Genomic DNA, 14,257 nt, shown 5'->3' on the forward strand with positions numbered 1-14,257 from the left:
TATATGTTCAGTGGGAACAGCTGGGAGAACAGCTCAGTTTGCTCACAGAGTCGGAAAAAACTGGAGAAGAGAAATGACCTTTCAATCTGGACCCAGATATGCATAGTGGTTTGTTATGGGAAGGAGAGAGCAAGGGACATTCCTGGTAAATTAAAGGCACAGTGTGTTTGTGAGTCCACTAACTGATGTTTATGAGATGCTGCCACGTGCCGTGTGCTTGGCCTGGTGCCAGGAGGAGGCAGTAGGATGATTTGGCTGGAATGTGGAGTGTGTGGGGCAGGAGATAATTGGAGTGAAGATGGGGAGGTGAGTTGTACCACAGGGAACAGATTTTTCTGGAACTGGCGAAAAAGCCTGCCCAAAAGAGTCCAAGAGAAGCCACTGAAGGTTTTCAAGCAAATAAGTGTTGAGGTCCAATTTAATTCTAACTGAGAAAAATCTCTATGAGCAGATACAGAATGATTCATGGGATATATTGTTAAGCAAAAAAAAAAAAAAGTACAAAAGACTGTCTTGAGTGTAATAAAGAAGGGGAAATAAAAATATATCCAATAATCTGTTCACTGGGGCAAAAATAAACAGGAAAGATGAACTCGAAACTAGAAGGGATGAGTGGGAATAAGATGGAAAAGAGAGGGATGGGCACAGAGTAAAACGAATGGGGGCAGCCAGGCCTCTCTGAAGAAACCATATTAAAAAAAAGAATCACTGGGAATGGAGGGGAAAACTCTAGAGTGAAATACAAGCAGAAATGAATAGAAGTGTGAAAGAACGGATCTAAGTAACTTTTGCAAATAGGACTTGGAAGACGTGCTTTGTTGGCTGAAAACAAAAGAACTGTTAACAAATCTCCAACTCGTTTTTGTTTTTCACAGAGTTGTGGCTAGCAATTCTGAAACTCTCTTCTGTGTATTTAAGGATTGAGCAAATAAATATATTGTAGACAATGGAAATGAAGTTTGTTGGGGAATGGAGCTGAAAAATATGGAATGAGGAGAGTCTAGAGTTGACACAGTAATATTGGATTATGGCTGGAGGTCTGAGTATGAACTTGGGGTTTTTTACATGAACAGGTGGCTGGGTAGACAACCAGCCAGCCAGAGACGAGATGTGTGTGTATTCCTGCATGTATTTCCAGGCCCTGATAAAGTCTAGAAGCTACAACACTCCAGTAGCGATGCACATACCTAGTGCCCAAAACTTGATTTCAAATACTATTCTCTAGCAAAAGGAATCTGTGCTTTGGAGAAATGACTGATTTCAGGACAACTGAGGAAGTGCAGGGTGAGACTGAAACATTTTGTAGTACTAGAAAATAAAGATGTACTCAAAGAATGATGGGGAGGTGTCTGAAGAACAAGAAATCAACTTGAATGAGTTCCACTGGCCAAATCTGGGACAATTCCAATCAAAACAAGTAATGATAGTGATGGATTATAATCCCCTGAATAAAATAAGAGTCTGTTAATAGAAATATATATCTAATATGTAAACATAACATACGTTCATACTTACTTATATATTTACATATGTATTTATAGTTTATATAGATATAGCATTTATAATATAAAAAATATAAGTAAACTGATATAAAGAAATAAAGAGAAAGCTCTTCCTTACAGTAGAATCCAAACTAATAAATACAGAGGGAGTGACAGAATTAGAAATTCTCTTTCATAATAATAATTAATCCAGAAACGCCACAGAGGTGGCTCATTGGATTAAGCATCTAACTCTTGATTTTGGCGCAAGTTGTAATCTCACGGTCATGGCATAGAGGTCTACTCTGGACTCTGCACTGGGTGTGGGGGCTGTTTAAGATTCGCCCTCTCCCTCTCTCCCTCTGCACCCTCCCCCACTTGCGCACTCTCCCTCTCCCTAAAAAACAAATAAAATAATAAAATAATTAATCCAGGCAAGATTCATCACTGGGTGCTAAAACTCGTGGATAAAGTCTGGTGAGCAATTATAAAATTGCAGCAGTTTGGAGCAGAAGATCAAGTTCAGAAGTCTGCCACACAGCACAAAGACTTGACACCTGACTGCCGTCAGCTGATTGCTTAAGTCATATTGCTAAGTGCTGTATTTGCAATTAGGATGATGATGATTACTTATTGAGTGCCCACTGCATATTAGGCATTATGTTAGGTGAGGTTTTGGGGTTCTCTGTTTGGGTTTTGTATATATTAATTCTCTCCTAGCACTAGCTCAGTGAGATTTTTATTAGTATCCCCATTTTTGAAGGGAAGAAACCAAGGATCAAGAAACACAAAATTTGTCTAATGTCAAATAGCAAATAGGAGGTAGAGCAGGTTTCAAAGCCCCTGTCTTGAGACTTGGAGTTCCATGGTGTTCTCTCAGGCAATGCGTCTCTCTGTCCCCTCCGCCCTACCTCTGTGTTTCTGGAAGTATGCAGAATGATACGGCCAAAGAGTCATGCTTAAAAGCTTGGAGGCTCCTTTTTTCTCTGTACCATATTTACTGAACACCTTGCCTCATTTTTCTCATAAAAATAGGGAAGGCGATGCTGAATGTACATCTTCATTGGGAGGACAAATGGGCTAATCTCTGTAAAGCATGTAGGGTACAGTAAGTGTTCTCTAAATGACAGCCACAGCCATAGTAACATCGGTGGTAATGTTGAATTCCCTGGTATGATGGAAAATGTTTCTAAAGGTCACCCCTCACTTTTGGACTGAATTGATCATCAGAGGGCAGATCTTAAAGAGCTTTATGTATCACAAAAAGAAGATTCCATTTTATTCTGTAGGCCATAGAAAACCACTGAAGAATTTTATTGCCGGGAGAGATGTGGACTAGTTGGCCATGTAGAGCAGACCCAGGGCAGGAGAATAAAAGGCAAGGTGGGAGCCCATCGGGACGCCGTTGGTAGAGACTGGGTGTGAGGCGATGAGGGTCTGAGCTGGCATGACAGAGGAGGGGACACACAATGGACGGTCACTCTGGAGAGCGGCACCTGTCTTTGGCAGGTGAGGAAGGGGAAACAGCTGAGGCTGAGCCTTGGGCTTCTGGCCTGCGTCCTCGCTCATCTCAGGGTGTGACCAGAATGTAGAGGAGGGACAGGTTGGGACCCTGGGAACGTGCTGATTGGGGGTGGTCTGGGACACACAGAGGAGTCACAGCAGACAGTTGGATATTCAGATCTGGACTGAGGAAAGAATTCAGGGCTTGGGGACAGCGGGCCTAGGGTCACTGAAGCTGTGGCAGTAGGCCCCTCAGGGAAGGAATATGGAGCCAGGAGAGAGCCTGTTGGGATTTGGGAAATGCCAGTATTTAATGATGGCCAAAGAAGTGGAAGGAGACTGAGGGGGAACACTGTAGAAGATAAGATAAGATGGTTTCCTGCCATGGCAGAGTTACAAAGAGAAGCAAACGAAGCAAGGAAGGCCTGAAAATGCCTACTGGATTTGACAGTTGTATCCGAGGGACCCTGGGGAGAGCAGGTACCAAGGAGCAGAATCCAGATGGGCAGTGGATTAGGGAGAGAATCAAACATTTTAAGAAGAGAAACTGGAACTTGTGCTCCTGGGGATGCAGATAACCTCACTCCCTTGCCATGCATTCCCACCTGCTGGTGGAGCTCTCTGATTGTGGAAGGTCCTCCTTCCAGAGCCAGAGTCTCCTTCCCACCTCTTCCCTTAAGCTTCTGGCCTGTCCTTGAGGTCCACACCAACCAAGTCCACGAGCTCCCCCAGAGAGCTGCACAAACCCGCCTCCTCACCAGGTGGTCTCATCCAGCCCCTCCACCGTCCCTCATAGGCTCCAGGCTTCCAGACTTAACTTGATGTCTGACCCCCCAGTGTGGATCCTGTTTTACGAAAATCAAGCTTCTTTGGTAACATCGGTCTGTATTTCTCCCCCTATTAGGCTGGTGGCTTTCCAACATTTTTTTTTAAACCTCAACCCAGAATAAGAAATACATTTTTACATTATGGTCAATAAACATGTATTACGAAAGGAGATGTGCTCTTATTTTTTACTCCATTTCATACCATCCCACTCTATCCTATTCTATTTGGTGCTTTGTTTTTTTGTTTTTTGTTTTTAAGATTTTATTTATTTATTTGACAGACAGAAATCACAAGTAGGCAGAGAGGCAGGCAGAGAGGAGGAAGCAGGCTCCCTGCCCAGCAGAGAGCCTGATTCGGCGCTCGATCCCAGGACCCCGGGATCATGACCTGAGCCAAAGGCAGAGGCTTTAACCCACTGAGCCACCCAGGTGCCCCTATTTGGTGTTTCTAAATGTTGGCCTTGACCCACCACATCAGTTTCAGAACTCGCTCAGTGGACTTCATGACTGAGGGTATGACTGACTGCCAGAGCTCACTGTGCTAGGAGGGCTTCACGGAAAAGATGTTAAGCTTCTGTCTGAATCCATCCCCTTTCCCTCCCACAAGTTCCCCTGCACTGGGACGGACAGGTCTTTTTTCTAACCACCTTCGTAGAAAACCACCTCAGTCACTGGGATGTTAGCCAGCCTTGGGGGTATTTAGGTGTCCAGAGTAATGGTGGAATTTAGAAATCCATGGAGGAGAGACTGGCTTAGCTTTCAAATCACAGCAGTTAAGTACTGCCCCTACTTAACTCATGAGGCATCTGGTAGCCTGACGCATTTTCACACCTTGAGGATGCCCTCAGGTGGTCCTACTACACCTTTCCTGAGTGTGAGTACCAATTCAGACAGGCCACCCAACTGGAATTGTGCTGGTCTGGTCCATACGTCCTCTGCAGACTTCCCAGAGGAGACCCCCACACACACCCTGGGAACCGCTACCTCCTGTAGGTCTTTCCCCAGAGAACAGTTGGGGATTTCTTATGTAAGAAAGGGTGACTTATGAATTCTAACCCTCCCATTCACAATGTCTTTTCTACTTCTGCCCAGGAGGAGACAGGATTTCTGACGACATTGACTACGGATAGAAGCATGCTGTTGGAACACTAGCACAGGTCTTCTCGCATCTGCTGAAAGGGGCCCACCACTGCCAGAGACCCGCGGGTCCTCAGAGTCTCCCGAAGGGCCAGTGCATCACCTTCCTGCAATGAGCTAGGCCCTGGGCTGGGCCTCAGTTTCACCCTGGTGACCAGAACTCCATTGCCTGCCTCAAGCACTCACACCCAGCTTAAAGATGAGTGAAGAACGGTGGGTCTCCCTCACGCCGGAAGAATTTGACCAACTCCAGAAATATTCAGAGTGTGAGTAAATGGGTTGACCCACCTGGGGCAGGATTTCCTCTTGGTGGGGGAGAACATTTCTGGAGAGAGCCCAGTGGTGTAATTGTTGCAAAGCCACAGAGAATGAGGTTGAGACAGGTTATATTTCCTTATAAACACAGAACCGGTGTCCTTAAACATAAAAACAATTATCTTTACACTTCATAAATGATACCCGCTCACCATAGAAATTTGGAATATACAAGGGAAAAAATAAAGAATAGGTTGAAAATCACAGCCAAAATCACGAACATTTTGGAGTACTGCCCTCCTGTGCTTATTGTGTTATGTGGTTGAGTTCCTGAGTATACAGTGCCTTTTTTTTTTTTTTAGTCTACATTTTCTGCCTAACATAAAATGGTATTTTCTCAAGTCATTAACGCCTGTTATTATAACATAATTTTTGAAAGGCTGAAGGCTGCATAGTTATAAAGTTACTCAGTCACTGGCTTTAATATACTCTTGTGTTTGGACCCAGGGCCTTTTTTCAGTAAGATATAGAATTCTGATGTGTGTCTCTTTCTTGACTTTGTTCTGAATAAGCCTGACCTTTCAATGGGGGCTCTTGGTTTCCTGGTGGTTATACCCAGGAACAATTGCAGTGTATCAGGACACTGATGACAAAGCCAATGTTCCCATGGGGGCACAACAGCTGGGCCCTCCTTAGACTACTCCTAATCCTGACAAGATGGGAATTTACCCGGGCTGGAACTCCACTGGACCACTGCCCTCGGCACACGCGGCAACCATAGTGTTTGTGCAGTGACCCCAGCGTTTTACAAGAGCCCTTTGCTGGGCAGACCTCTCCGTGGCATGCCTGCCCCGTCTCTTTGTTCTAATCACCTCTCCCTTCCTGTTAATTATACTGGCGCTTTTGTAAATCACTAGGCTGCTGGCAAGTTGACCTGCCCTACAAAGCTTGCCCAGGGAGCCCTTGTATGCCCTTTTGGCAGCTGCCCTGCTCCCACAGGGCCAGCAGCTCTTGTCCACAGTACTGGTCTGGGAATCTAATGATTGGGTTCCAGTACCACCTGCGGCTCTTGCTCTCTGTGATGTGACAGCCTCGAGCCCTCCAGAGCCTGTGTCCTCTTCTATATGATGAAAGAGTTGGACTAGATGATCTCTTCCTGTGATTCCTCCCAGGCCTGACACCCATGACGCTGTGCTCCTCACAGTCAACCGGAACCCCCATGGGACTTCTGGTTAGTTTCCCTCTTGGCTCCCTAAAGCTCAGCCTCCTGTCTGACCTGGATGGGCTTAGAGAGACTCTATAATGTATTGACAAGGAGCAAGATGTCATCTTCTGGGGTAAATTCCATATAATTCAGCACACTCTGTATGTCATCCAAGTACTGGTCCCTCTCAGGGATGAAAAGGAAGCACAAAGAAAAGGTTTGCTCTTGAGGAATCAGAATCTGGTTTGGGAATCAGAAATGTGTTCGTAACACAAGCAAAGAGCAGGTTTAAGGCAGCAGGCAAATACTTCTGGCAGAGCTGTCTAAACTGAGCACACAAGGGAGAAGGGAATTGAAAGCTAGAGGAAATTGGTATGGGGGAGTGTATTAGTTTGCTAGGTTCCTGTGACAAAGTACTCACAATCGGTTGTCTTAGACCCACAGTAAGTATCTAATGGTTCTGGAGGTTAGAAGTGCAAAGTCAAGATATCAGTAGGGTTGGTTCCTCCTGAGGACTGTAAGGGAAGAATTGTTCTAGGCTTCTGTCCTTGGCTTGTAGATGGCTGCCTTCTACCTGTCTCTCCATGACATTCTCCCTAAGTGTGTGTGTGTGTGTGTCCATATCCAAATTTCCCTTTTTATATGGACACAGTCATATTGGATTAGATCCACCCTATTCCAATATGACTTTATCTTAACTAGCTACATCTGTAAGGATCCTATTTCCCAATAAGGTCATAGTCTGAGGCACTGGGGCCAGGGTCGAGACTTCAAAAATATGATTTTACAGGGGAGGGGATACAATTTACCCCACAACAGAGGATTCAGCTGGGAGGACCGCTATGGAGGACAGAAGTGTAAAATGTGAGTACTATGTAGATAGTAGGGGAGGGCAAGAAACAACAGGAACAAAGGGAGAGAGGCACAAAGAGGGTTGTGTATGGGTGGTGAGGAGAACCTATGGGCTCTGTGGAGAGAAGGAGAGGAGGGTGGGTTTAGTAGGATGCCTTGGGTCAAAGCATGGCTTGGGACCAAGGTGGCTGAGTCCAGGGCCATGGATCTGGTGGCCTGAATATAGAAGCTGCCAGATCAGGGAGGTAGAGCAGGGTCCGTGGGATGAAATCTAGTCTGAGCGGAGTATCGGGGCTAGGGAGGACTGTGGCAATGAACAAATGCTGACCTGTGGAAACCTGTGCTGGAAGAACCAATGGAAGCCAGCAGAGATAATCCCTGGATAATCCCTGTGGACCCAGGGCAGATGCCGACATGATTATTCAAGGCTGGTGGGGACGGGTTGGCAAGGTTGATTTGGGGATAGTGATGACATATCCCCTTCTATATTCAGACGCACCAGGTTCCAGGGAACCAGCAATGAGGGAGACGCAAGCCCTGCCCTCAAGGAGCTCCCCGCCTAGTAGGGAGAGATAGCTGGGACTCAAACGATGATGTTCCGTATGACAGGTGCTAAGGAGTGGGGAGCACCGAGGAGGAGACCTCGCCTAGCCTGGTGGGAGGCTTCCTGACTCAGGGCTGGTTTCCGGATGCCAGAAACACTAGGAGGAGGCAGTAGTGGAGAGCACTGCAGGCAGAGGAAGTGGTTGGGAAGGCAGGAAAGAGTGGTCATCATGGTACTGCAAGCAGGTCACAGACTCGGAGCCTAGAACCCGTGGTGGTGGTGGTAAGAAAGGATTGGGGGCAAGAATGATAAATAAGTGCCCATTGTGGAGGACACTGCTTTGCAAGAGAGGTTTCCTATGGGCCTGGGAGGATTGGTGATGGGAAGAGAGTGGGAAGGAGAGCTAGGCTCCAGCTCTGACATGGGAATCATTGTGTGGAGGCAGCAAGGAGAGGGCGACAACAAGAATGAAAGCACTTCAGATAGCAAGCACATGAGGGCCAAGGGTCTGCCTGCAGCCTCCGGTCAGAGAAGGGAAAGAAGTGAGAAGAAGACAGAAGAACCTGCAAGATGGCCTGGCAAAAAGAGGAGTGGGTAGAGGGAGCAGAGAAACAGAGGGGTCCACATGTGGCAAAGCAGTACAGGAGGCAGGGGTCAAAAAGAAGCCGGAGTATTTACTAGGAAGGGGTTCCTTTGTGGCTCGGGTCTCTTTTTCAACGATTAGCGTTGTCTTTTTCTGACCCCTCCTCATCTTGTTTGTGTCCTGGGACTGAACAAGGTTCCCGGGACTGCACAAGGTGCCCTGGAGCTGTTATTGTAACAGGAGAGGGAAAAAAGCTACAGTTCTTGGAAAATGGTTAATCCTCAGAGGAAACCCTGGAAAAGGCACTTCTACCAATTTTAGACACATGCTGGTATTCAGTCAGATTGCATTACCATAGCAACCGCTCATCCGTAACTACATAAACAGGAGCTTCGTGGTAGTGGAATAGCCAGAGTGTACAGCCCAAGAATGGGGAACTTTCCCCAGTGGGGTTACCAGGTAGAGGGGGCCAAGAATTTCAGGATAAGAGGCTCTTGGTGTATTCTGTTTATATAACAAAACCCCTATACCTTCCTGGTGGCCTTCTGCTGTGGGGGGGGACGCCATGTTAAAACTGTCCTTGGAGATGTAGATAAGTATTTTATATGCACACACACATACACACGGAGTTGATACGTTTCTATCTGGTAAGCTTAATGTGATTCAGTAAAATGCTTGTAAAAAACATACTGTGGTATTAAGAATATTTTTGTCACAAAATAAAAACAAGTATAAAAATAAAAACAGATGAAATGTAAAGCTACCCACGATCCCGTCTCCCAGTGATAACCATTATGTGCCTGTGCATGTGTGTAAAATAGACATGCGAGGCTATTTCGTATGCTGTTCTCCTCACCCTAACAATTATCTGTGCAATCCAGTTATCTACTGCTGCATCAAAACAACTTCAGCCTCTTGCGTTCTAACAGCCATTTTGTTTTTTTCCCATGATTCTGTTGCTTGGGAATCTGGACGGGGCCCAGCGGGGATGGCTGGGCTCTGCAGTGTGTGGGGCTTCAGGTGGGATGCCTCACAGGGTCCAGCAGGCTTACTCACTGCCATGCTATTACCTCAGCATTCCTCCATGGGACTGCTTTCTCCCTAAGTGCTTTGTCATCTCCCAGGAAAAAGGCTCCATGCAGCCTTTTTCCAGCCGGCTAGCCTAGACTTCTTACATGTGGCCCCGAACTCCTAAGAGCATAAAAGCAGGCCTTTTTAACACCTGGACTCTGAGGTCCCTAAACAGAACTATCTCCACATTCCACTGGGCTGGCCCAGTTGCAACGGGGTGAGGGCATGAACTGCGCTTCTCATGGGAGAGCAGCTCACACAGGGTGCAGGGAGACTGTGGACAGTGCTCTTTGGAGACTAGCTGGCACAGAGTATATCATGAGGTGTTCCTGTGTTGTTCAGTACTTTCCAGAAGCAAGACTTCTAGGGGCTGGGGAGATATCTTTTGATACATTATCTTATTTAGCTGAACAACTGATTGTGATCATCGGATGTATTAATAGTCTCACAGTATGTCACAAGGCAAACTGGTACCCACATTCTGTCTACCCTAATCAGATTCCTTTGAAAGCTGAATTCGTCCCTAGGCACCACAGTGTACAATGGATAGGGACAAACCAGGAGGTGTTTGAGAAGTGTGGCCAGTATGGTGAGGGGCCTCACAGCAGGGTTACGAAAAAGTGCCTGCGAGTACTATGCCTGTTTGCAGGAGAAGGGGAGATTCAAATAAGTAAATAAATAAAAAGTGCTGTTGGGGGAGGAGGTGTGTAGTTAATTTTGAATGGTTTCCAGAAGTAGCCCTAGGACTGGGAGAAAATCATCAAAGAAGGACTTAAAGCAAGGGATTCATTGACCTGCCCAAGATAGAACAGAATTGACTTCAAAGCAATTGAGTTTTCTTTCCCTGGGTGTCCAGTTGATTAAATGACCATCTTAGCCCTTCTAATACTTAGTTTCTATGCTGAAACAGGTTTCTTTTCAGCCTCAGAGGGCATGAGCTCATGGGGAAGCCTCCTACTGACCCTCTTCTAACAGCTTCAAATAGAGATAAAATGGGGTTATTGTACTAATCCTGATATTCGGGGAGAGGCGATTATTTTTCCATAATTTGTCAAGGACAAAGCTATCAGCTTTTTCAGAAAGGGAAAAAATGATAAAGCATCAATTTTAACTTTTAATTCTCCAAAAATTAAACATTTTCGACATCAGTCCATGGTTGCTAGATTTTGTAGACTTTTTTACACCTGGGAGAAATTTTAAGGCACCATCAGATCTAACTCCTACCCATCTTACAATGAGAACACTGAGTCCTGTGTTCAATCACTGAGAATCGCTCCATGATTTCCCCAAGGTCACACAGAAAGTCAGTGGTAGAATAAGAATTAGAACCAAAGTTCTCAGTCCCAGGTCAAATTCAGTTTGCTTCAATCCAGTTCCAGTAAATTAAACAAAAAGTACCCACTGGAGCTCAGCCTTCAGTGATACAGTGGAGGGATTAATGTATATATTATATATTTGCATGTCAATTAAACTATAATAGAGCAAAATTTTAAAGTACATTTAAGAAGCATGAATCAGATAAATTGTGCTATTCAGAAATATATTTCATTAGAATCAGATCAAGATCAACGCAAAGTCTCTGACTTTAAGATGTAGGTAAATTACAGTTCAAAATTCAAACCTGTCAGTGTTAATACGGGAGCCAGAGAAAATGTTTAGGGCTAGTTTATGGAACAATGTAAGGCTCTAAGTAAGCTCCATTGAAACCTTATTATTTACATGAATCAGTGGAGTGAGAGTTAATCCAATGTTCTTGAAGTCCTGGGTCCATAAAGGGTCATGTCTCATTGTCATTGTTTCCAACTCGGAAGGAAACCACCACTATTTCTCCCTTACGTCTCTCGTAGCACAGCTGGCCTTCCTTTCATTCTGATGACCAGGCCTCTACCCACAAGCAGTCAGAATCTATGGATAGGGTTAGGCTTCTATGGAACAGTAGCTCTCAGGTTTGAATATGCATACGAATCTCCTGGAGATCTTGTTAAAATGCCAATTCTGACTCAGTAGATCTGGGAGAGTTCTGAGATGCTGCATTTTGGACAAGCTTCTAGGCTGCTGATGCTGCTGGTCCATGGGCCACACTCTGAGTCACAAGAAGATGCAGATTGTCTGATCCATTCCTCCCCCTTCATGTGGGCTATGACTAATGAGGCCAAATTATTTGAAGAAAAAGTGGGAAGTTTTGCTATCAATACCAATGTCCCTTGTACAAATAAGCCGTACCAGTCATTCATAGCACTTATGGTGAATCAGAAATTCTCAGTTTCTTAAAGAGGGCTCTCGGATATGAGCCCCCAAACCCTCTACTTTTGATGTAAAGTAGTTTTCTCTTATTCTATATGTAGCACTGTGCAGAATTAACCACCTCCACTGGTTCCCCTTAGTAGATTCGCAGACCTCAGAGGTCCTCAGCCTTGGCTGTGCACTAGAAATACCTAGGAGGCTTTCAACCCTTCCAGTGCCCTGTCCACCCATAACCCCACCCCAACCCCAGGATCACTGAGTCCTAATCTGTAGGTGTAGGATCCAGGCATCAGTGCTGTTTAAAGCTCACCATGTGAGTCCACCATGCAGCCAAGGTTGTCCACCACTGGTCCAGCTTTTCTCCCTATGCCCCTGGAAATACAGGACATATGGAATGAGGACAATAATCCCAGTGCCTTTTCTAGTCCTCCTTCATTCCACCAACCTTTATTGAACGTTGAATTTATTCCAGGCAGTGGCTCTAGGCTGGGCAGAAACAGTGCACAGGAAAAGAAGCGTAGCTGGGAGAATGTGTTGATGCTTCCAAAGCTGGGCTTCTTACACGTGTTCCCCACATTTCACTTTGGGGCCTGACTCCTCCTGGATGAAAAGGTGGGCCTCTTGATGTACGGCTCCTGGATCTGGCATCTCTGTTCTCACCTCATTCTCCATCTTTCCAGAACCCTTGGGAAACTCCACTCTTGCTTTTGGGCACCTCACTGTGTTCTTGACTCCCTGGAATACTTAGAAAACTTATTCATACTTCCAAGCCATCATCGAAAGAAGGAAAATCTAGGTGGTGTTGTTGGTTTCTTCCCCCTTTCATGGGCCAACTTTCTCTTTTCTTCTGTGTCTTTGTCTCCCAGGTTTGAGTCATTTTCAGTCTTCTCAGTCTATATACTATATTCCTCTAGCCTCAGCATCATGGTTTTGTCTATGTTGTGACAGGCAGGCCTTACTAGTCAACCACAAATACACAAGAGCGTTACGGAAGGCCTTCTCATCAAAAGTGAGGTCCATGCACCTGCATAATTAGTGTCACCGAGGGTTTTGCCTGAAATGCAGAATGTCAGGCCCGGACTCAGTCCCTGCTGAATCAGAATCTGCATTTAAACCGGAACCTCAGGCAGTGGCTGCATGTGTTCAGTCTGAGATGCTCTTGGGGGACTTTGAGGCATGGAGAGTCATTATTCACTTATAATTTCACGGCCATTTATGGGTTTTCAGGTTCCCATTTCAAAATGTCGAGTTATAGTTATTTCAGAGTTTAATGGTCTGACTAGTGGTCACATACTCAGGGTTCTTAGCTAGAAGATGACTCATCAACTTTGGGTTCTGGTTTAGGCAGCATCACTGCCGTTCTCCTGTAAACACTGAATCTCCTAATTTGTCTGCTTGTTCAGTTGGAGGGCATCCCTCTCCCACACAAGCGTGGCAGTGAAGGTGCCTGTGAGTTGGGCCAGTTTTTCTCCTTAAAAAGGCTTTGAATGTGCTTAAACACTAGGAACGAGTGTTTGGTTAAGGTCCCAGAATTCTTGGCACATAAAGCAAAAGAGACAATTTTGGATCAAAACTTCTTAGGGTAGTTGTTACTACTAGTGACCTTGATCATGGAAAAGAGGCTCTTGACCCCTGATTTGGAATAAAACTGCATGCTGATGGTTCTGCCAGTGCGAGTTACAGAATGTATCCCTGCCTTGCCACAAAGCTGAATAAGTCGACCTGTTGGGTAAAATTCCTTCATTTTGTCCACTTCAGCAATAGAGAGTGTCTGCCAAGCGTGGTTGATTTTGGATTTAGCAGAGTTACAAACTTTTCTTCCTTTTGCAATAATTATCCAACAAGTTTAGCTGCTTCTTAAGATAGTCTTCATTTCTAACAATAAAATTACATTCACAGAACAGCAGTTCTTAACCTTGACTGTACATGCGAACATCCAGGAAGCTTTAAAATATTTTGATTCCTGAGTTTCCAAAGAGATGCTGACTTAACTGGTCTTGGGTGAGTCCTGGGTTTCAATGTATTTAGGCTTCTCAGGTGGTTCTGGTAGCCAGGTAGCCAGGTTTGAGAGGCACTGTTGCAGAGGAAAGGCCTTATCTTCTGATTTCCCCAGGTTCACATATCCAGTGACTTTAATAGCTGTGTCACATTATTAAATATGCTAAAAATCAGAGTCACCCACTCACTAGCTATGTGCCCCTGAAAGAATCATCTAAATATCATAAACCTTGTTTTTTTTCTTCTCTGAAATAAGGACCACTGGTGGGCCTGGGGGTTCAGTCGGATGAATGTCTGCCTTCAGCTCAGGTCATGATCCTGGGGTCCTGGGATCAAGCCCCACTTCAGCAGGGGAGGGCGCCTGCTAAGCAGAGAGTCTGTTTCTTTCTCTGCCTTTCCACCTGCTGTGCTCTCTCCCTCTCTTTCTCTCAAATAAAATCTTTAAAAATAAAATAAAATAGGGATCATTATTACATTAGCGAGTAATTATGGAGATTTAAATAAATCATATAAGATAAGTAGGACGGTACCTAGCATACAGTAAGCACTCAATAAAAT

General features: G+C 45.2%; 1 protein-coding gene across 4 annotated transcripts in view; it reads left to right on the top strand.

Annotated features, from left to right (window-relative positions):
* The window catches only part of DGKG (diacylglycerol kinase gamma), a 210,199-nt gene that overhangs the window by 33,042 nt on the left and 162,900 nt on the right, over positions 1-14,257 (top strand). For all 4 annotated transcript variants that reach the window (XR_009402469.1, XM_059391334.1, XM_059391333.1 and 1 more), the window contains exon 2: positions 4,904-5,214. Coding sequence is in view for 3 of the 4 variants with exons in the window: in XM_059391334.1 (XP_059247317.1) it covers positions 5,148-5,214 (67 nt within the window). In the remaining variant the exon portion in view is untranslated. The remainder of the gene's footprint in view (positions 1-4,903; positions 5,215-14,257) is intronic.

The sequence above is a fragment of the Mustela nigripes genome, chromosome 2, assembly GCF_022355385.1.
Source record: "Mustela nigripes isolate SB6536 chromosome 2, MUSNIG.SB6536, whole genome shotgun sequence".
NCBI lineage: Eukaryota > Metazoa > Chordata > Mammalia > Carnivora > Mustelidae > Mustela > Mustela nigripes.